The 24,544-nt window shown below is 40.2% G+C and overlaps 1 protein-coding gene across 1 annotated transcript in view; it reads left to right on the top strand.

Moving 5' to 3' along the window:
* The window catches only part of ITGA9 (integrin subunit alpha 9), a 205,981-nt gene extending 181,734 nt beyond the window's left edge, over nt 1-24,247 (top strand). The window contains exons 26-28 of the mRNA XM_054384966.1: nt 1,176-1,277; nt 8,490-8,609; nt 24,149-24,247. Of these exons, the coding sequence (XP_054240941.1) occupies nt 1,176-1,277; nt 8,490-8,609; nt 24,149-24,247 (321 nt within the window). The remainder of the gene's footprint in view (nt 1-1,175; nt 1,278-8,489; nt 8,610-24,148) is intronic.
* Nucleotides 24,248-24,544: the final 297 nt, after the last annotated feature.

Consider the following 24,544-nt stretch of genomic DNA (forward strand, 5'->3'; position numbering starts at 1 on the left):
AAGAAGATACATCACAACTGTATTAATGCTGAGCTTGGCATTTGTGACAAGTAAGGAATGGTAGCAAGTTAATTCCTGTCTTCTCTGGACAGCAAATCTTTTGCATTTCTAGTGATTTACTGCATTTTGCCCTGTTTGCTTACAAAAATGCTGACTGTGTAGTTGTGGCAAGATGCTGGAAGATTATGAGGGTATAAGATAATCAGAGGAGGAAGCTGATAGCATGAGCCTACTAAAACCTGTCTTTGATGGCTGTAAAATTAAAAGCATTGGAGAGAGCAATTATTATAAAGCAGTTCCTAAAGCAATTGGTAGCCCTGAGCTTTTTCCAGCTGAAACCAACTCATCTGTTAAAGACTGTTCATAAAACAGGAAATGCAGGCAAGGCCAGAAGTTGTACTTGTTGCATGCTTGCAGAAATTCTGAAATATGTAAGCAAGTACCTGACTTCACAAAAAATGTTTCTGGCAAATTCAGTCCTGGCAATAGCCAAGATTCCTCCACTTTTCTGGGTTCTTTCCAAGATGACCATTAGCAACACTCCTTTAAAAGATATGCAGTGTTTACATATGCCTTTGGGTCAGCATCACCAATACGTTGCCATTTCCCACTCACCTACCCTCTCCAAGGTGAAGAGCATTCAAATGTCTAACCTAGGAGTTGAAGTGGCAACTGATTGGAATGCACTGTGTAAAATATAGGAGAAATAGATATCAATAAGGGGAGGTGAATAATGAAGCTATATGCAATGCACAGATTCAAATAATTAAGTTTTCATCTTGGGATATACCAGAACTTATCCCACATTCCATAAATCATTGTTCTGTTCATTTGAAAAAGAAATAGGAACTTTTCTTTGATGGTTACTGTTGAGTCTTTCTTTTGCACTAAAGCTGGCAAATATCAATAGGCCAAATACAAATGATGTCTTTAAAGTCCAGTGTATGAGATTTTGTTTTAATCTGAGATAATGTCCTCAGTTTTATCTCTTAGGAGCACAAACTATCTTCTTGCAGAGCAGGATTGTAACCTAACCTCCACTAAGCATTGTCTAGATGTGTTTGTTACACTGCCAAATGTTTGATGGTTTTGTTTGGAAGATTTTTGGTGCCTCTTTTTTCAACTCAAATCCAATTCTTCCTTTTTTTTTTTTTTTTTTTTTTTTCTTTTCTCAGGACAGTTCATCAGTCATCCAGTTTGTCACAAGGGCAAGGGTGAGGGTGGACCCTGACCTCAGAGTTGTGGAGGTGCCCAATGGAAGCCCAGAAGAAAAACCAGTAAGTAAATAAACCTGATGAGAAAGGTTTCCTGATCCCAGTGCGCTGGAGATCTCTGAGGGCTCTACACAAAATGGAATTTGTGGCTGGGCTTGGGCTAGGCTAGCCCACGAAAATGCCCAGACTTTGTTTGACTGGGCTAGCAGTGCCATGAACTGTGGTTTTGCTCTCTGTGATAACCATGCCATCACAACGAGTGATGTTATGTGAAGCAGGAGGATCTGTGCTGTACTAGCCAAAATTGTAATACCCTTGAGGTATTTGTGCCAAAACTAGGTTTAGCTTCCTCTGCTAGGATTAGTGTCTGCTTTAATCTAATTCAGATTTTCCTTGAAAACCTAGCAGAGACTTGAAACCTCAGAGAAGTCTTTTCAGATGTGCCAGTAAGAAATATTTAGAAGTGTTAATGATATTTTGGGGGCTGTGAAAACAGGCAAGGGGTGTCAACTTTCAGAGATATATTTAACTGTTGCACTGTGCTGAGCTGGTGGAAATCATGTATGATCTGATACCCCATTTTATGTTGATCTGCATGAGGCTGGATTGAAAACTGAAGGGGAAATACTAAAGTTCAATTCAATGTGTAGCTTTGGCTATAAATAAATCTGTGTGGGGCTATGCTTACAATATACCAGAGAAGGGGGAAGTGCTGGGTTTGGTTTCCTTCAACCAAGTCACCTAATACTTACACATGAAAACTGAATGAGGGCTACACCCAAATTCAGCTTTCTTTTTGCCTGGTGAAAATTTAAAGTTTTAATTCTCGTTTCTCTCTCATGTGAGGGACCAGAGGTTATCTGGACTACTTTCAATTTCTCCTGTTGCTATGTATTCTTCAAGTATGACCAAGATCACATCTCTCAGTTAGCCTTTTATCCCTAGTGATTGTCATCACTACTAGCCCATGCAAGCACTTTCTAGTTGGCTCCATTTAAATGAGTACTATTAAGGTTTGAGTGTGAGACTTTGGAAGACACTGATGTCCTAAACTAATGCATTCATCTCAGCAATACTGGATTTAAAACCCTACAGGCAAATGAGGAATTGAACTTGCAGCTACTTAGAATCATAGAATCATAGAATCAAGAAGGCTGGAAGAGACCTCAAAGATCGAGTCCAACCTGTCACACCCTAAACCTCATGACTATCTAAACCATGGCACCAAGTGCCACATCCAATCCTCTCTCGAACACCTCCAGGGATGGTGACTCCACCACCTCCCTGGGCAGCCCATTCCAATGGCCAACTTCAGCAGCTTTGCCAGCTGGAGGTCAGGCACAGCAGCCCTTTCCTCCACTCATACTTACTACCTTCAGTTTGAAAGCAGAGACACCACTATAGTGACCATCTTCTCCACCATTGTGTCTGCAACCCTAGACATAACTTCATAATTTATCAGACCTGTCAAACTAAAAGAAATTATTTTATGTGATAGGACCTTATTTTTTCTCCTTCTATTTTCTTTGCCAGGTTTCTGGGCCATTCTAAAGAGCATTAAAAAATGGCAGCTGAAATGGAAAACATAGCTAGCCTTGCTTGAGGATATGTCTTTTAAGTGATCTGCAGCCCTGATTGTTAATATGTTGCTTGATCTCTCTTGGGTTCTGCAGCTTGCAAGGAGAGAATCCTACAATTTTTTTGGCAAAATTTCATTGATGACTAAGTAACACCTGGCTGTGATACCCATGCCCCAGCTGAAATAGAAGAAGTCAGGATCTCTCTGTCAAATATTTTGATCTATAAAGGGGTTTGGAATCTCTAGGAATGATAGGCACAAGGTAAAATGTGTGGGTTTATTTAAGGCTTAAAATTTAGAAATGGTTTTATCTAGGAAAGCAAGCTCTGCTGTATTTCATTGCTATCTAATGCTTGGAGTAAAAAAAAAAAAAAACCAGCAACTCAAATTTTCTTGTTCCTGGAAAGCTTTTCATCAAGCCTTGAGTTGCAATGATTATAAAGCGCAGTGTGTGTGCTGGGAAACTATACTAATCATCAAACAAGGGCTTGCTCCTAGCTCCTGGGAAGCCCTATCCATAAAGGAGCGTGCTTGACATGTTGACACTATGTAACATCCATTTGTAATTTCAGGTCTTTTCTAATGTGAGTGCCATTTGCTGTCTCTTTTATGCTCTTTCCATATGTTGGTTGGCTTCACTGTGACTTTATGTTTTGCACAGGGTCATGTTCAGGGAAAAATTTAAGACATGTGGTTTGGCTCAAGGTGTTCATTTTTCTCCCTCCTCTTTTTTTGTGGAATGCAGAAGGGAATAGTACTTGTTGCAAGCCACAGCTATTCAGCTGGAAGTGGAGACAGGAGAGACAAAATGTCTTTGTTCATACCCTCTCCTTCCTTTTCCAGTTTATCCTGTAATCTTTTCATTGACCATGGACTGCTGTACTGTATCTGTTTGGGTAGCATCTCCTTCTGAATGCTTGTGCATGGGCCTCTTTTGAGTCTGTTTATGGATGTGTTCCCTAAAAATGAGAAATATTTTTGTGGGTGCTTTATCATGGCAAATTTGAAAAGGCCTTTTTGCTTTCCAGAGCTAAGTGTCAATTTATTAGCACATGGTTCTTCAGAATGAGATTCCCTTACTTCACTGACCACTTCTACAATGTGGTGTTCAACAGCAGAGTGCAAAGTATCTGTAAAAAAGACAAGTGGAAAAGGAAGGCTGATATTTGTGATGGCAGTGTGAGAAGTACTAGTTGTGGTAGGGCTGCCCATAAATATATCAGCTTTGTCAGAAACTCCAGTAGGTGATTCATAAGGGAGTTTCAATACTTATGTAAACAACTGCAACCTGGGTAGCAGGCTTTGAAATGAACCCTTTAAAAAAAAAAAAAAAAGGCATTCATGCAGTTTTCAGAAATCATTTATCTGGATATGATTTTATGTGATTTGGAATGATTATTTTCCATCTCCAGTTACAAGAGGCTGTTTGAGCTCTTATATTGGACAAGTCACATGAAGAAAGTGAGCAGAGTTTGGATTTGGCTCTGTGATGACAGTTGTATTAACATGAGTATATATTAGCTGAAACCAATGGCATGGTACTTTCAAGAGGCATATTTTCTTTTCTTGAGCATATGGGTTTCCATGAAGGTTTGGCTCCCTTCTTCTCTGCATGTGAGGCAAAACCAGCAATAAACTCCATGAGACCACAGTGGTCAAATACCAAGGTTCTGCATCTTGGGCTTACTGATTGTGTGCAGAGGGATTGCTCCTATGGAGCTAAAGGACATCCCTCTGAGTGCCGCTGTGGAAGGACAAATAAGTTAGATTTCACTATGTCAAAACCAGCTGAATTCCTTGGAGTCTCACCGTCTCGAAAGTGTGGGGGTGCAAAGCTGAAGAGATGAAAAGGGAACCCCGGATAAAATGCATACAGCTGCTTCAGCAAAGTGCCCTATAATATAGGCTGAAGGCTACCATACAGCTGTGTTTGTACCATCAGCTCAGAGCAAATACATTTTGTCAAGCATTTAAACCTTTCCCTCCTCCTGGGTAGAGTTCATTGTTCTCTCATTTTCATCCCAGTCACCCAAATGTAATTCAGCACAGACACTTGATTGCCCCAGATGGATTTTATTTTTTTTTCTCAGGGTTTGGATATGTTTCTGTTTGCAATGATAAACAGATATATTTCAGGGAAAACAACAACAAAAAAGAAAAACTTTTAAAAATGAAGTTTACGTTTGTAAAAACCTTCAACATGTTTTTTTTTTTAAGAGGTCTTTATTTGCATATTTTTATGCATGAAGATTTAAATGCATATTCGCATGCCTAAGCTTTAGCAGTCTGCTTGTGGTGCAGAGGACTCCTTTCTTTGGCCTGTTCTGCTTGTCTGAGTTAGATGGAGCAGTCTGGGGTACTAGACAGTCACAATGTCCTGGGCTTTTTTTGACGCACATGGGGGTACCTTTTCCACTCAGCAACCTGCTACCACCACCCCCTTTTGCCTTTTAGAAACACAGTATTTTAAAGCAACTATTCTCTTCAGCTTACCCTTGAGATGGGTGCAATATCCTAGCCTGACTGGAGCCAAATACATGCTCCCTCTAGCAGCTTTGCAGCCTCCTTTCCAGTAGGTTATTTCCTGCCTTACTGTTTTCACCATGTTTTGTTTTTAATTTTGTTGTTTCACCTTTACATCTGCTTTCATAGCTTTTCCTGTATTTGTAGTGCAGTCATAGAATCCTAGAATGGCTTAGGTTGGAAGGAACCTCAAAGATCATCTACTCCAAACTCTCTGCCATGGACAGAGACACCTTTCAGCTTGACCCAGCCGCTCAAGGCCTCATCCAGCCTGGGCTTGAACACCCCCAGGGAGGAGGCTTCCAAACCTCCCTTGGCAGCCTATTTCAGAGTCTCACCACCCTTGTACCGAAGAACTTCTTCCTAAGATCAAATCAAACCCTGCTCTGTCTCAGCTTCAAACCATTCCCCCTTGTCCTATTGCTAGACACCCTTAGGAAAAGTCCCTCTCCATCCTTCCTGTAAGATCTTTTCAGGTATTGGAAGGCAGCTCTAATGTCCCCCAGGAGTCTCCTCTTCTCCAGGGTGAACAACTTCCAGGGCTTGGGAGGCATAAGGACATTAACATGTGCAACATGCCTGCCCCTCTCCAAACCATGAAGACATGAATGAGGGGTTTTATGTTTGCATGTTGATTCCAAACTGCTAGTAGAAACTGGATAGATAAGAAGCTGCTGTTGTTCTCTCCCATTATAGCTCAAGCTGTGACTGCAGAAGCTGCAGCTAAGGTCTTCTAAGAAGAGTGCTTCAAACCTGAAATGTGGGACTCTTGCTCTAGAGATGATGTATGATTTGATCTCTGCAGCTATTGCTGGTTCTGTCTGTTACAGTATGATGGACTTGCAGGTCTGTTGTGCTGGTATGCAGAACAATACTATACTGTCTGTGGAATGGAGAGAATGCACTACCTCGTCTGCATCCAGGGATTGTTTGAAAAGTCTCTTCACTAAAGCTGGCAATACTTAAAATGTTAGGAGTTGGGGTTTTTTTGTTTATTTGTGGCTTGGGGTTGTTTTGTGTTTTGGTTTTTTGGGGGCTTTGTTTGTTTGTTTGTTATCCTTAAGAGTCAGAGAGGAAAGTAAAACTAGTTGCCTTATTACCTAAGAAATAATCATCTGAGTTGTGTCTGCAAGACTGATGCTAACCATAGCCTCTGTGAGAAATGGACTGCCACATCAGATCATCTTTCCAAGCTGGCTCAGAAATATGAAAAAGGCACAAGATTTGTGTTTGATCTCTCTGTCTGGAATTTCGTTTACACTCATCTTGGCTATGAGGGAAACTGCTGCTTAGAAAACTTTCTCTGTTTAGCAAGGTGTCTTGAAAAGTCTGGCAAAGGCTTCATGCTAAGGTCTGAAACACTGAAATTACTCTTTTTCTCTGGTGAAGAACTGGTCCATGTTCAAAAGCTATTTTAAGCATTGTGATACTAGTTACTGGAATATGTTTGGATAAGCCTATCTATGTATAGCTTCATTCCTGTCCATTTGTTATGCTTTCATTTCTCTGCCATCAAATTCCTGATAATATCTCATCAATAGCAAAAAAAACCCCAAAACTGTGCATAGGTCAGCTGTGTTAAAATTCCTTGTCTAGAAAAGCTGTGATCTTAATCAGTGTTATCCTGTGAAACTGTGATCTTCAAGTCCTTCTGCATGGGAACACCATGACAAAACAGAACTATATCATAGATCACCTGCTTTCTCTCATCTGTGCCTGTAATTTTTGTGGGTGTTTGCTAAGGCTGTGTGCACTTACACTAAGAGAGAAATGTTCCTTAGGGGGAACATGGGAGGCTGTCCGGTCCCATTTCCTATCCAGAGCAGGGCTGTTGATCACACTAGTTCAGAATCCCCATAGTTTTGTTTGAGGCTTGGAAACCTATAAAGATGGAGAACCCAGAGCCTCTTTAACCCCTGTTTAAGTGCTGCAGCCTCCCTGTTGCAGCCTTTTCCTGAATGCCCATCTTCAACATCCATATGAATTGTATGATATCACTTTCCCTCTGCATCAAATGATGCTGTTTGAAAGGTGCCACCAGTGAGTGTAAGTATTTCATCCCATTTCAGTGGGATTTCATAATTGTTTCTGACTCTAACTCCTGGATTTCCACCCACTTTTAACTACCTTTCATTTAAAATGTTTTGTTTAAAATATTGATTTAACAATTCATATCTATGAAAGGGTTTTGACGTTTTTTGGTAAAGAAGACAAAAATGGTTTGTGGAGGAAAGAGGAAAACGTCTCTTTGCCTTCCAAAACAAATCAAAACAAAGCCAGACAAAGCAAACGCATTACCTTTCAAAAAATCCCGTCTGCCTCTGCATTCGATGGATATTAAATTGCAAAACTTAACACAGAAATAGGATTCAGTGAGGAGAACTGGGTTTGAGTTTTCCACTGAGGAAATGGTTTTGATTGAAATAAGAGACTGGAAATTCACATAGAGCATGCAAGTATAATTTGGTCCCATTTTCTTCTTAAGGCACATGGTTAAAGAAAGCTCTTTATAGGCTGTATTTTCGTGCCATACATGGCTATACAAAAAGAGAGAAGAGAACAGCAGGGGACTGCTCTCTCTGTTCCCAGAAGAACCCATGACTTCACGCACCCTTCCCTCTTTCACACAGTGTGTCATGTGAAGCACAGCAGGGACTATCTGTATGCAATAAGGCTGTATGTCAGTTGTCCCATTTTTTGTGGGGAAAAAAGTTAACCAGCTCAACACGCAGGAGTGTTTCATGTAAAGCATTGGGGTGTTTGGCAAGGCTAAGAGCATGATGAGTAAGACAAATGAGGCAAGATGTCATGGCAATCCCTGCCAATCCAAGGCATGTCATTTTTCATGATAACATTTGTGCACCTTTGGTGGCTCAGCACCAGGAGAACAAGCTCGGTGTCTGGGGTGGGGGCGCTGTCAGGGTAAAAGTTCCTTGGAAGTAGAAGCTGCTCTGGAAATAGATGCTTCGGATCCAAGGTATGGCTGCTCAAGCTCCACTTGAAAGCTTTAAATCCCTTGCAAAAAATAGATGGAAAGCATGAAATAAAAGGTACATTCCATATTTGTTTGACAGATGAAATATGATCAGTGAGGCCACCATGCAATTTGTTTAATGAAGAGAAAACAGTACAACTTCCAGTCATAAAAAGATCTCTTTCTAATTGCTTTGTAGGTGGTCTTTGAGGCTTTACACAATCTGGAGCCTCGTGGGTATGTTGTTGGATGGATCATTGCCATCAGTTTGCTGGTGGGAATTCTCATCTTCCTGTTGCTGGCTGTGCTCTTATGGAAGGTAAGGTAACAGATGCAATGTGAACACCAAGACCAGTGTCATGAAACAAAAGCTTACATTTATTCTTGCATTGAATGACCATTTGCTTTAGGAACTCTATTACAGAAGCCATGGGCCAGCAACATTTCATATCCGGGCTTTTGTGAGGGACAGGGAGAGACCCATGACATAGAGCAGTGCAAAAGAGGATTTATTTTTAGAGCCTGGTTGTTAAAAGTTGAAATATCTTGGTACCATTTCAGGACAAAGGAGGATCCCTCTTTAAAACCTGCTGTTATCTCACGCTTAGATACTCCATCTATCTGTGTGGTTTTCTGATGACTGAGGCTCACAGGGTTTCCTGAAAATCAGGTCAAATTTGCTGAACTATCTTGAGTGCATGCCTAGCAAAATCCAGTCTGTAGCTACTGTTTTCAAGAGGTAAGTGCCTGGGGGAGAAGGATATCCAGCAATAAATTCTTCAGATCTCTCAAAGCAAGAGTCCCAGGTGATTAAAATACACTACCAGAGCATGAAGCACGGGGACCTGTTAAAAGCCAGCCTTCACGCCGCCTCTGATAAGATACAATCCTTGTACCCAGGCTCTGTTACATGGTAAAAGTGGGCTGATGCTGACACTTAGCAGCAGCCATCTGGAGTGGTAAATATGAAGGGTAAGGAGCTTCAAGTGTTTTCATTCCTCAGTTCCCTGTTACCAATCCATAAATTTCAAAGGCCATGGTCAAGGTCAGGGACTGTCTTTGAGAGAAATAAATCTCAAATGCGCACATGGGAAGAAGTCCAGCCTTACTTTGCTTCCCGTGGCAGAGGTCCAGCAGCCTGCTCTGCACTGTTTAGCAGCGTGTGGCTGCAGGCTCTGCTCGCCGGCTGTGCCGTGACTGGAGGTCACAGCCCCAGTGTGCTGCAATACGACACATTGCTGCAGGTTGGAAGGCTGGGGTATGGAGTCACAAACCTGGGCCAAAATCTGGCCCTGCACTTCATAGTAGAGATTATACAGATGTGTGTATAGCTGTGTTGTAGATTATACATCTGCTTCATCGAGTATATAAATTTATTATGGGTTAAAGATTTAAAGTATTTTTATAGTCAGTTTTGAAGGTTGCAGAATCACAGAATGTTAGTGGTTGGAAGGAACCTCCAGAGATCATCGAGTCCAAATCCCCTGCCAAAGCAGGATCACCTAGGGCAGGTCACACAGGAATACTTCAAGGTCAGTTTTGAAAGTCCCCAGAGGAGGAGACTCCACAACTTCCTTGGGCAGCCTGTTCCTGAGCTCTGTCACCCTCACCATAAAGTTTCTCCTCATGCTGAGGTTGAACCTCCTGTGTTCCAGCTTGTAGCCATTGTTTCTTGTCCTATCACCAGGCACCACCAAAAAGAGACTGGCACCTTCATCCTGATACCTACCCCACAGATATTTATAGACATTAATAAGATCCCCTCTCAGCCTTTTCTTCTCAAGACTAAACAGCTCCAGTTGTCTCAGTCATTCTTCATAGGAGAGATGTTCAAGTCCCCTAATCATCCATAAAGCATATACTGGCCAAGTCGAAATTAACTGTGCTTTCCATTTGGAAAGGAGTTACAGCTGCTGATATCTATGTGACTGATTTCATATGGCTCATTTCCTGAAGGTAAAAAGGAACTAGATGAACTGTTGAAAATATGCAAGATAAGAGGAGTAGCACCTTTCACTGTGTGCCTCCATGAGAATCTGACAGAAGTTCAAGTCCTGTTTTCTACTAGAATTAATATAGTCCTTTTCTTCCTGGCTTAATCTTGAGACTTGAGCTCTTTTTAAATTTTTCTAGGGATCATTCCAAATACACATAAAGAAGCTGCCATTTTGTGGCATGAAATCCTTGAGGGAAATTCTGAATGACAGAAACAAATAATTATAACTAACACCAGGCTTATATAGCCCTTTCTGCATGCAGATGTGTGCAAAGCAAAGCAAGATGCCTTGCCCCAGACTCCTGTGGTAGGGATGGCAGCAAAAGTGAAGTTAGTGCTCCAGTGCTTTATCCATGGAGCTGCATGATAACTAAAGGAACCAATAACTTATGATTTTGTTGTAGAGAAAGGTGATTAAAAGTCTGCTAGTATCAGCCAGTGTTTTATTTTCATTTAAGTTGTAGTCTGGAACATAAATACACGTAAGTAATCCTTCGCACTCACTAGTTGCTATATTTATTAAAGTTACTGGCAATATTAAAGTTGTCTGAGATAAAACTGACATGGGAAAGTTGCAGTCCTACAGAGGAATCTTAATTGTCTGATTGTAAATATTTGTTAGACAAAATTGGCCGAGTATATCATAGAGTCATTCCTAAATTTTGCGTGAGGAAGTCAAAAAAACCCATTGTCTTAGAAGTGTTTTAGTCTTTAACTGTGGAATGAAAGAGCAGATTTGAATTAAATGGAGTTTTGGCCATTTTAGGACTGCTAGTGAGAACTAGAAATTAACCAGATTTTAGGACTGGAGTATAAAATAAATTATATTTTTATTAAGAAATTAATTAGAACTAAAATGTGGTCCTAGGAAGCATCTATTCAGACAAAACAGAGCAGGGGCTGGAGCAAACTCACTACAAGGAAGGTGAGCAGTGGCAGTAGAGCAGGGCTTGCTGGCAGCCACTGTGTCTCAGCCCTGTGTGGAGGATGCAGTCCCTGTGTGCATGGCTGTGCCCTGAGAGGTGCCCTACAATGGACAGATACAATGGACACACTGGTGTTTTGCAGACACAGTCAGCAGCTCCTGAAAACTGCAGAAAAATTATTAGAATACAGTGTGTAAATGTTTCACTTTACACACTGCTAGAATGAATGGTGTTAACAGGAGTGAGACCTCTGTGACATTCCAACACAAAACCCTGTTCTGAATTAGAACAAGGTTACTGTGCATACAGTAAGATAAGGATGGTGATTATTTCATTATTTGCAGGTCTAAAACTGCAGTGTTTAGGGGGTCCATGTCAATGAAAGTGATCTTAAATGTCTGGTTATTTCACTTCAGATAAAAGCTTATTTATTCACACACAAGACCACAGCCAAATTTGTATACACATAACACACTTTTCAGCTTGATCTTGGTCAGTTTTTTGACTGGCTTTTCTTCTCTACTTATTTTACTATTTCATGTAGACACCATGCTTCCTCTGGTTTAAGTGTGTACAGATTCAGAGGGTGTGAGCAGCTTTGCTGTGACTAACACAAGATGCCATTGCTAAGGCAGACCAGCAAGAGTTGCCCATTTTTCCAGTTTTCTTGAGTAACCCAGCATTGCTGGGTCTCCCCACTCATGCCTTGCCTGTGATCTCTTGTATGCAAAAGGAGCAGGAGAGGTTCTTGTGCTGTTGCCCACAGCAATACATTTGGCTTTTTACTGTGGAGATTGGGCTGCACCCCTTTGGTGGCCTCCAGATGCTTGTGGAGAGTAGAGCAGGGGAAGAAGCTGCCTTGCTTCAGGCCAGCTACCCTTGTGCTAGACAAGCCCATGGTTTCACAAGCACTGGAAACAGTTCAGGAGGGAAAGGCAGTCATGGCTGTATTATTTTGGGGAGTGATGTCCCCCACACACTTCCCTCAGCTGTTAGGACTGCAGCCATGCCTGGGGACAAGGTTCCCTTTGGGCAGAGTGGATTTATGCGTGCATAAACCAGGAGACAATTGGCATACACCATGTAAATGAAAAACTGAGGCCTGATATAACACAATAAATGTTCTATTAATAATAGCTGTGCTTTACAATGCTGTGGATTGAAGTTTCTGTGTTTGAACTGGCTTGAGTTGTGAAGTGAGTTATTCAATCTATATCATTTTAGATGAAGTGCACAGAAAGGAAAAAAAAAATTATTTGTGCCTAGAGGATATCAAAGAAGAGATGTGTAAACGAGTACCAGACCAGACATTTGGGCTGCTGAGTGATGTGTGGAGCCAGTTGTGGAAGTGATTTACAAACCAAAGATTTTTATAGTCATTGCAATAACATTATTTTGTTTCTTTGTGGCATCTTTAACACAGGAGCTGGGCTCTAAACTTATTTATCTAGACATTGAGCTTCTTCCTGAACCAAGCCTGTCCCTGTGGTATTCAAGATGAGACTTGCCTAAAATGAGGTTTCTAGGACTATTTTATAGTTTTTTTGATTCCTGGGGCAAATAATTATCTGTGGGTGTCCCTTATGTGATAAGACATTCTTCTGCTCCAAACCTTGCATTTTTGACAGGGTTGCAGAGAGAAGGACAAGCAAAATAGCAGCCACATATGTTGTTTTTTTTTTTGATCAGCCAGAGGGTTCCTGCTCTTCAGTATGTGCTAGACAGAAGGTTCATGCCCTTGTCTTAAAATGAGAGTTTGAAGTTGTTGTGGGTTTTTTTTTGTTGTTGTTGTTGGTTTTTTTTCCTCTATTTTTTTTGAGAAATATTGTGAAGACACTTTCATCCACTGAGCTGAGCTAGTGCTGGCTTTTTCCAATGAGGAGCATGATTCCTGCTGAGTGCTGGACTCACAAAATCCACACTTAAGCAGAGGCTGTATGTGTGGATGCAGCTGTGTGCTAGCACTGCTTTAAGGGACAAACTTTTAACCACAAATGTTTCTTTATGAAATATGAAGTTCTTTAAAAAAAAAGACAGACAAACCCAAGCAGTATTTGGGCTCCTTGCTTGAAGAAGTTTGACTTTTTTCTGTGATTACTTAAGTGTCTTTGAAAGGACACTTGTATTCCCCTACATGCAGTAGTTGCCATTGCCTCGCATGTTGTTTAAGCGTTCGGAAAATATCTGAAACTGACTAAGGCTAAAGCTAACTTGAAATTCACCTATGTAATAAAACTGATTCAGCATTCAGAAAATACCTGAAACTGGCCAAGGCTAAAGCTAACTCGAAATTCACCTATGTAGCAAAACCTAGAGCTTCCCCTTACTTAGGAGCTCAAACATTAAGTCTTTTCACAATGGGCCAAAGTACACAGCTCACCATTTTCCAGCAAAGGAAGAAAAAAAGAAAACCCACCCTCTGCACTTATTCTTTGCCAGTTATTTCTCTGTATCCTGTGTTACAAACTTGAAAACATTTTCTCTCCCTTTTATCCACACCTCAGGTGACAGAGGCTAACTACCATTTCCTGACCAGTCCTTGTACTGACTCCCTTTCCTGTTGGCCAGTTTTTGGTGTAATAGCCCTGCAATGAAATAAAATTGTTGTTTCTTTTTTTCTATTCTTCCCCAGAAGTGCCTAGGCATGTACACTTATGGCACAAAACCTCTTTGGATTTCAGCATAGGGGATAAATCTGGATTTTCTTATATAATATATATTTATATACTATAAAGAGGTTTTACAGGTGGGGACAGAGAGATCTGTTGAAACTGAATGACGTTTCTTGTCTTTGGTGAAAGTTGTGCCTATTCAGAGTTCACATGCTTCTTCCTTTCTCTACATACAATTCCAAGAATAAACCATTATTTACTCTGGTGATGCTTTAAAATTAAGAATCATAGTTGATGTTCTAATAAACAAAGCAGTTGGCTCTGCTTGCTGTGAGCACTTGTCAGAAACTAGTGGTGAGAAGGGTGGATTTCACAGCTCATAAAGATCTTCTCCATAGAGATGCACACAGGCAAGCCAGCTGCCCCAGAACTTGTTAAGATAAGTCTATACTTCTCTTTTTCTTTTTTTTTCTCCACCATCTCTCCTCAGTTTAAACCATGTCAACAATTTCTTCCAAGTTCCTGCCCTGCTTTGTTGTCTCATTTTTTGGTTTGTCTCATTTATAAAAATACGATCCCTACCTGTAGGAACTACATAGTCTGTTCCTGTCTGTCCATCAGAACTACAAAGACATTACTCATTTGTGTTCTCTGAAATTCATCTTTCTGTAGTCCTCAAATCATTGCATTCTGTAGAGTTTTTCTGGTAAACTTTTCATTTTGTTGCTTTTGTTACCTGTTTATCTAGCTGCTCCAAGTAAGTTGTTGCATACTGTCTCATATGTAGACTTCTCAGGGGTACAGCTCTGGGGCCATGTATTCTATGTTCAGTAGGCCTAGAATTAAGGTTTTTCAATATTTTCCTGTTATAAATAATAAAAATGCAGTCAGATGATAATTAACTTCTGACATTCTGTGATATTATGTCCTAAACATGGACAGATCTTCGTTACATATAACAACTAGGAAACCCTCAGGAGAGAATGGGACAGTGGAAATGATTGGTTGTCTGTATGAATTATTATGTTTTTACCAGACAGACATTAGGTGGATCATTTGAAGTGTGTTTATTTTCTTAAAGAACAGTTAGAACCGTGTGTTATTTTGTTTCCTTTTCCTGAACCAAAGTGAGCATCACAAAATGTTTGTAGATGCTTGGCTTCCCAAGCCCTCAGAGGGTTTGTATTCCTGCAACAGTTACTCAAATGTTAGGTTTTCTGTAGCAGACCTTTTGTGTGATTTGCTCTATAATTTGAAATCTGACTAAAGATTACAAGAAGGTTGAGCCTGGGCACGTTTTATTTGTTCTTACCCAAGTAAATGGTTAACACTGCAGTTGTAGCCCAAACACTGCCTTCCCCAGTGAGTTTTTCCACTGCCATCTAATATTTGTTCACCACTCTCAAGACCAAGGTTGGCAACATTTCAATGGTGGTCCAGTACTTGTGAAATACCTTTGTTATCTTTCTTGATAAAATGAGCTATGAAAATGTACAACAATGATGTGGTGGTTGAGCGTTCTCTGTGGTCTTGGTGTCCTCCAAATGGGAGCTATGCATGCCAAGACACTTGGAGAACATCACAGCCATGACAGCTATGTTGCTCTCATCCTGGCACCATGTGAAAAAAAACTTGAATCCACTGGCAAGAGAGAGGTTGGGTTGTGGTTCAGAATATGTTTTCTGAAAGAAGAAAGACAGCCATCATTTTCAGGAGCCCAAACCAGAAAAAGAACGTATGTGTAGACTGAAAAATTGCTAATAAGTACCTCTGTTTCCAAGGTTCCCCTCTGCTGGAATACAACATGTGTATTTGTTGGAGGTCATTAGCATCCCTCAGACCCAAGTACCAATAGCAGAGAAAATGTGATTTGCATAGTCTGAATTCTCTCTTCAGACTTTTTGTCATGGTGGGAAATGCTGTCTTATGAGTTACACCAGCCATAGTAATTTCCTCCTGCTTCAGCTAAACCCAAGGAAGTAACTTATCCTGATAATTATGGATGTAGTGCAATTTCCATTAAAAAAATTTTGGCAGGTCTAATATATAAAAATGTGATTGTAAAGATGCTTTTTATTGATTCCAGAAATAGTTTTTAATGTTTAGTCTCTGGTTTTCAAAGCCAGAAATATATCAGTAGGTTTGGGGGTTGTTTTATTTTTTTCCTTTGGAGAGGAAATGGAAAATGTGGATTGAGATATCTCTTAAATTAATTTGGCTTACAGGAATGATATATCTAATTACTATGGTATTCCCTGCTGAGATTTAAGAAATCAGTAATTTGTCCAGACATATCTGCAGCAGACATTGTGTTCTTTTTGAGACTAAGAATCGGAGATGAACTTTAGATGATGGCTGTGTTCATTCTATGACTTTTTTTTTTTTTTTAATAAACTACTTAGTAAAATTTTGCAATAGGAAAAAATCTTTAAACTATTTGGAAGTGTTTATAAGTTTTCATGTTGGCTAATTTGCTTTTTGATTGCACTCATAAGTGTACTGGTAACATCTGTCATGCAAGTTATTGTACACAGTCACCATCCTGCAAGAAGTTCATGCTTCCATTAAACTCAAGTTACCAGAAAACAGCACTGAAGGATGTTTAGAAGTCCAGTCATGCAATCACAGAATCACAGAATGGTAGGGGTTGGAAGGCACCTTTGGAGAATCTCTAGTCCAGCCCCACTGCTTAAGCAGGTTCACCTAGATAAGGTTGCACAGGAATGAATCCAGGCAGATTTTGAAAGTCTCTAGAGGAGGCTCTGTCACCCTCAAAGGAGAGGAGATTTTGCTGGAGTTCTCTTGATTTCTAAAGTACTGTAAGTACTAAGTCCTTAACAAAATATATCATGCATGCACAAATCAATCAAATACTAGGTGCAGGAATCTTGTCTGAAGCAAACTAGCTCTTGCTTGCATGGTAAATATCTTCTAAGAACTACCAGAACTACTAGGTCCATTAAAGTTAACTGAGCAACTCTGGGTTGCACAAGTAGTGGTTAGAGAAACCAGGCTGGGCTTCCTGTTCAGAGTGAAACACTCTAGAACCAGTGTCAATAGGAAAGCATGGTATATTAGAAAAGTAGTACTAAATTAGATTACCTGCACTGGTGTAGTCTCTGCTTGCAGTTATCTCTTTCACACACCTAAATGCATCTTTTTCATGCAGGCTCCTCTGAATTGCCTGTCTCCTTGGAGGTACCTAGCCTTAGTGATGTGTTTTGAAAATTTGGCCTTCAAGATAGAGTTAGAGCATTTGGTTAAATTAATACTTTATTTAATGACCACTTGAGCTAAGTCGATGAATTGACTGACTGCTCTTACTGGAAAGAAAAGCAAAAAAAAAAAAAAAAAAAGGCACCTACATTTTTTTTCTTGTTATTTCAATATTACAAAGCAACTTCCTCATAAAATATGTTCTAAAATCTACGGTGAACTACAGACCTTCACCTGGAGTACCAACAGTAATATCTTAAGTCAGTTAAGATATGTGGAAGAACTTTAAATGTTAATTTTGTGTGCATTGCTAATTCTTGTCTGCCATGGCAATGTCTCTGTGTTGCAATACGTTGGGATCAGACACAGATGCTAGGTATCAAATTCTTCCACAGTAGCTAAACAAAGTGTTTGTAGAGGAGAACTTGTCTTCGAGCAAGCTGCTGAATTTCTGCTTGCTTCAGTTCCCCAGCTGCTTAATATATGTTAAAGCATTGTGTGTATATGCAAAGTATATATCATGTGTGTATCCATACACACCCCAGCCACTTGTGGAATAGTGATGTTTGAAGCATATGTATTGTTTCATTGAACAAATGGGGGACCTGCATTACAGGAAGGTTAATGGATTTGCCTCTCAAAAAGTCAATGAATGACTGAATAATCGAAGCCAGACCACTCGAGTGCTCATGAGCTTACCTAAGCCACACTATCATCCTGCCTTCTGAATATACAGTTTCTCCTTTAACTACAGGCATGACATGTGGCTGCTTTCCAAACATGCCTTTTCCTCACAGGGGACCCAGGCAGTAGCAGTTTGCTGGTCCCCTATGGAAAAGCTGTTACACAATATCTGTTCATGACCCCTCTGTACCATGGCAAGGGTCCTTTAATAGGGAGGAAGGAAATGATGCATCCTTTTGGTGCTGGTGGCTTGCCAGAATTATCCAGGGCCATGTGAACTGAAGTGCAAAGTGTTTTTTTCCTGCCTTCTTGGCAGCAGCAGAGATGCACTTAATAACTAGTGATCGGTCTCTGCATGGCAATCTCAGCAGCACTGCTTTGAAGAGATTTGGGGTGTTGCTGCTTTGCTAACCAGTGGCATCTCGCTCAGAGTGAAGTTCCCAGACTCACTTTGAACCATGATTAGCTGCACATTTTTCTAGCTGTGGTGCTGTTTATGGGAGGGGAGAAGTGTCTAAGGGGCATACACCCAAATAAGATGAAGAGAAGATTAAGTTAATTGTTTCTGAACGGCAAGGAGATTAATGTCTTGGGACCTCTGCCTAAAGAGCTGTGGCAGTAAGAGATTCATGATGTAAATCTAGACTGTTCATCAGATATGGCTGGACAGGGCTTGTAGCAGATGAATCAACTGTCTAATAGAAGAAAGACAGCTTGTGATTAAGGCACTGAGACCAAAGTATCTTATCAAAGCCTAGTTTGATGGGAGATTTCTTCAGTGGTTCTTAAATTTTGTTTTATTTCATAGTTACAATTTTTTACTTTCAGTTTGTACTGTGGTCAGTAACCTTCATCAGAAGACATCATCAGAGCCATACTGAGAAAAATTAATACATTTTTGGTAAAAATTAGTACCTCAGTGTATAACAGAGAAACTTAATGAAAAAATTTTGCAGAATGTATCAAAAGTCTCTGATAAAGTTTTGGATTCTGTTTGAACATTGTTGTTCACAAACATTCTCTATTCATAACTCAGTTATAGTCTTGAAACAATACTGTAAATTAAGATATTTTTTAAAGCAGTGTGTAAGTGTTCTTATCCAATTTTTCTCTTCATGGATGAGGTTAATGAGAAGAAAACTTAAAAAAAAGATACAAAACTACAATCCATGTTTCCAACTATTTGCCTTTATATTTGTGACTGAGCCTTGCTGAGCATGATAAAAATGCAGTAGACACTTACCCAGCAGTGATGCTGTTTGCCCTCTGATCTGCTTTGTTTTTTTTTTCCAACTGTATATTAGATTTTATTTTGTAATATTGTCGCTCTTCAAACATAATCCTTCTAATTGGCAACCTGGAGAGATAGCCACAGGATGGTACTTCAGGAAATGTTGGCTAAATACTTATTCTTTTGGAATTTAGAAAAATATGAAGTCCAGTAATTCAGTGATCAGCCTCTGTATGTGCAGAATGTAGTAGCAGGGGGTAAAAAAAAGAAGACAATTTATTGTAATATTGATTCAACACTGAAATCACTTTGAGTTTTCAGTTTGTGTGATGAATGCAGTGTTATGTCAGTGTTGCTGATGTGACTAACCTGTCATTTTTAAGGGATTTAAACCTGGCATGACAGCTAAAAACAGTTGTGTGTGCTAGTGAAAGAGACTTTAAATACTCAAGATTGAATAAAGGACTTGACAGTGCTGTCACATGGCAAGAAATAACTTCAAATAACAGGTGTAATTCCCTAGCCTGCAAGTAAGAACAGATTTTCTGTTGTTTTATTGTTCAGTTTTGCCAGGAACATGCTTTCTGCTCAGCACATACTGTAGATGGCAGTAAGGTTATGCTAGAAAAGGGTGCATGGGCTGGAATAACTAAATTAAATGCTTGTGTGTAAAACCTACAGATGGTTTCAGGTTTTGAGTCTAAGCCACTGATTTATAGTGACTCTAGTACTTAAAGCACCTCCAGCAAGGACTGGTTAGTTTTTGTCACTTCTGGCAAAGACCAGGCCAGCTTTTTCTTTCTATTTTGTCTGATTCTGCCTGAATTTGTTTGGATTTGTTTAAAAGTAAGCAGACATTGCTGCAGATTGTCATGGCAGATGTGAAACATGACAGTTTCTGGATTCACAGACAATTCAGATGCTTTCTCCCTTCCCTGGTGTAGGATGTGAATCCCTTGTGAGTGACACTGATAGCCCCAAGATTTCAGCACTATCACTATATTCCCAAAGTCTTTCTCCTCTCTGTTTGCATACAGAAGAAATTAATTAGAACATGGTGCCTGTGTCATAGCTGTTCCTCTCTGATGGATGTCCATTGGTCTTAAAAGTAAAGCAGGATGCATGCTGAGCAATGTCCCACTCTTGAGAACTTTTTCAGCTACACCTACCAAAAAGGCCCATAACTCAAGATGACCTCCTCAGACTTCCCAAATAATTTCCACCCAACTCTGAAATCCTGACTGTGGTTGATGTTTTTCATGTCTTTGGTAGCTGATTCCTCTTCTCCCATTACAAACCTTCAGCTTCCCATGGTACTCTCTCCTTACCTCCTGTAAATATGCTCTCCTGTTGCACTTCCTCTCATGAGTGCCTTCCCCAGGCAGAGGTTTACTGATCAAAATATTGTCATCAGTCCTTTCCTTGAGTGTGGTGGTGTAAGATCACAGCTCTGGACTTGGGTATTCCTTTGCCATATACCTACAGCATTATGTGTGTACACACACACACACACAATGTATGTCTGTATATATGGAAAGCAAAATCTGGGAGAATTAAGCAATATTAGAGACTCATTGCCCATGAAACATGGGCTGGAAACCATAGGCACACCACAAACACTCATTCCATAAATTCCATAAATCACAGCAACACTCCTGTTAAAGCTGAGGATCTCTCCTCCTCTTCCTGCTTGAAGTCCAGGACTGAGTTCCAGCAGTCCTGTCCTCACTGGCTGTTTGGAGTTCCCTTAAGAGCTCTGTGTTAGCCACAGAAAACAGATCATCTGGTGTCATTTCTGCCCCAATGACAAAAGAGCCAGGGTATGTATACTCAGCCCCACATTGCATAAATTCTGGTCCAGGTGTCCTCCTGCTTATTCCCCCTGTATCTCCTCACTGTATGGTAAATTAACTTGTTCTCTCCAGCTTGCCACAGGCGCTTATCAGCCCTCACCATATGGGTTAATATTGCTGTCATTTTTAATGTAACCATCCTATTGTAAGGAGGTGGATATGGGGGTTGTGTGGTCTCCTGTGAGACAATGACTAGGTTGTGATTTCTTCACAGCCATTGCCCAAACCCCCCATTCTGGTGTTGATAGGGACTCTATCAGCTGAAGTAGAAATATGTGGTGTTAATAGTAGGGAACAGTATCCCATAACAAGGCACATCCTTGCCTTTCAGGGATAGAAAACACATTTAACCTCTGGAGGATACTTTTTAAAGTCTTTAAAGAAACCCAACACCTTAAAGTCCAATTTCTCTCTTTTCTTGCATTTGATTTACATCCTCTACAGAATTTTAGATTATCCATATCACTTGCATCAAGAACACAATCATATCTCTGTAGTGGAAACTCTTCTAGATGTAGAATTTTGTGCTTCATTAATATTTATTGTGGTCTTCATCTCACTTTCTTGCCCTCCTGGAGATATGCAAAAGCATCCTGCATCCAGTAAGAAAACAGTAAAACACCAGAACTATCATAACCAACTTAAAAAAATAATTCCTGAAGCAGATGTTCACAAACAGACAATTTTTATTAAAATAACAGTGGGAAGGAGTTTGCTTTTGTTTGTTTGGCCCTCGAGGAAATTAAAAAGCCTTTGTACAATTTGAATATAACTTCCAGACAGGATTTTATTGTACCAAGGATGTGGTTGCATGAAGGATGGAAACCTTAAGGGTTTAAAAGTTGTTTTTATAAGCTAGAAATTGAACTTTTCTTGTAATCTTAGGAAACAAAGTCCTGTGGCAATTTTCTTTTCTAATGTGCAGAACATTTAGGTCTGTTATAAGAACTGATAATACAAAAACTGGCACCCACTTGTTCCACACATCTGCTCCCTGAGTGTATATGAGGAGTATCTGCAGATTCCTCTGACTAAAACAAGTACCTATAATTAATCCTAGTGGGGCAGAACATCAGAGGAGTAGCAGTTTCTTACTTTTTTTTCTTTACCTATAAACTAATTCACTTCCATTTTAGACCATGTAAATATAGAGTAAATTCTGGAGTCTCCTTTGCTCCAAAGTATGGGGCTTCAATGGTAAAATTTCACTGGGATTTTATGATGGTACTGTCTTGAGGATGTCTTCTCAAAGTACATCATTTGCACTGCTGTAGCTTGTAGGTACAAGTAAAAAAGTTGCTGATAGTGATATTTTTCTACTGAAGAACTTGCTACAGCAAGTTTGAAGAATAGGGAGCTAGAGAAGCTCTTCAATTCTCTTTTTCTGTACCCTTTTATACACTGTTCTGAAAGATGCTGGGAGGTGAGGGAGACTCAGCCCTCCAAAATTCAACAGTGTCCCTTTTGTGAGGTGGTTTTTCAGAACAGAACCAGCATTATCCATGCATTTTCATGTACTGACCAGCAGATGAGACAGAGAGACTATTCCCACAGCCTGTGCAGTGCGATCAAACGACTTTTTAAGGTCTCATTCCACTAATTTGTGGGGACCTCCAGAAGGTCATGGGTCCTCTGTGAAAGTGAGGCATTTATGTGTGCATCTACCTATTGTGTATTTATAAAGTGGTTGTAGGTGAGCATGTAATATACATCTATGTGCTTATCAGAGTACAACTATCTCCAAATTAACAGCATATCTCAGGGCTGGAGTCCACAGTCATCCCAGAAAGGGGCTTAATAGACCATGATGTAGCTTCTGTGTTCTCTATATGGCCTGTTCTCTATATGGTCTGGTGTCATGTTTTGTGAATTCAGGGTATAGCTGTGAACCCTGGCAAGGAATCATAGAATCAGAATGGTCTGAGTTGGAAGGGACCTCTAGTCCCATCTAGTCTAACTCCCAGCCTGGGCTTTAGGAAGCTTGATTGCAGAAGCATTCTTGGCAATTTGAACAAGCTGCCTTTGAGACCCCTGTGAGGTAAAATGTACTTGAAGAAAATTGAAATCGCTGAAGAGCTGAAACTAAAAAGCCCAACTTAACAGAAACTTATTAGTGACAAAACAGCACAAAATATTCCTACTTATGGTCAATTAGGGAGTAAAGGACTGCAATAACTGGTTGATAAAGGAAGACTTAAGCATCATGTTTTACCCAGCAGGAGTGAGAAAACAAGTTTAGAGTGGTAGGAGTTACATAAATGTTTAATTATGATGAACAAAATATTGATTCGATGGTCCCCATAGTGCACTGTGAAGTTTGAGAAGTTATTCTTGAATGCTTACCAAAGTCTGTTATTAAAATAATTTTTGTTAATTTGGAAGACTTAAAAAGCCCAGAGATATGAGAGGTTTTTATCCAAACTGAAATGAAAACTGCTTGGATTTTTTGACTAAGTCCAAGGATTGAGGAAAAAAGAAGATATGCAAAAATTATTCTCAGCCCTGCAGCATCTTGAAAGCTTGTGGAGGAGTGACTGTTGACACTCTGCATTTTGCAGGATGAGGCTTGTATTTTGGCTCCTGAATTACAGATTGCAGGACTAAGAGCAATGTGACAAGGGAAATCATTTAGCAAAAAGAGGAGTCTGTAACTACCAATTTCCTTCAAAGCATCTTAATATAAATGGTCCTCAAATAGATCTCAGTTCAGGTCTTAGAGTGATGACTGGCAAGAAAGAGGAGTTACCTGATGAGGCTGCAAAGGTATGCTGAAACAGCAGCAGAGCTCTTCAGAATGGTGGTGGAACACCCACGATAAACAATATACCATGTTGGCTTTTCAGAAGAGCTTCTGATGAGAAAGGCTGGTAGTTGGAATTTGGATTCTGGGAGGGGGGTGTTGTTTTGTGCAGTCGTGGACACTGAGAGCACAGTACAAAAAACTCTGGCAGGATTTCCTCAGGACCCACGTGCTGGCCTGTCTTTAGCTTCAGATCCAAATTCTGCATTAGTCTTTGTCTGAAACCTGTATCTGCTGCTTCTGGTCTGTGTTTGTTAGAATTACTTGAGGTATGGTTTTTTAAAAAGTCATGTTTCATGCAGGAGAACTCTGCCCTCAGGGTAGTTCATCCATAAGGAGCAGAATACTCGTGAAGATCTGGGGCCTGTTTTGGTTTCGTTTATATTGATGTAAACAAAGAGCTCTGATTCCAGATTGACATTAGGGAAAATTCAAGGTTAACACCCATGCAATTTTTTTTCTGCACACCGTTTTCTGACAAAGTAAATTTCAGCTTCACGATACTGTCACTTACCACTGTCATCTCTTTTTGATTTACAGATGGGCTTCTTCCGCCGGAGGTACAAAGAAATAATTGAGGCCGAAAAGAGCAGAAAGGAGAATGAAGACAGTTGGGACTGGGTCCAGAAAAATCAGTGAACTGCCCATGAAAACTAAAGCCCAGTCATGTGGCACGTGCTTGCTAGCCTATAGGTCCTGCTCTCGTATCTTCCATATGTGGAAGAAGGAATCTTCTCCAGATTTTTCGGAGACCCTGTTGATGCTGTGTCTTTATTACTCCAACAAGCTAGGGAACATATCCTGAGGCAACCACTGCGGCCATGTCAGGCCACTGGAGCGATTTACACTTCATTTAAGAGCTGAACTTTGAACTTTGGTAACCAAGCTGCAGTGCAGAGCAATATTTATAAATCCAACTATGTGGTATACCCTCAG

The sequence above is a fragment of the Indicator indicator genome, chromosome 11, assembly GCF_027791375.1.
Source record: "Indicator indicator isolate 239-I01 chromosome 11, UM_Iind_1.1, whole genome shotgun sequence".
NCBI classification, from domain to species: Eukaryota; Metazoa; Chordata; class Aves; order Piciformes; family Indicatoridae; genus Indicator; species Indicator indicator.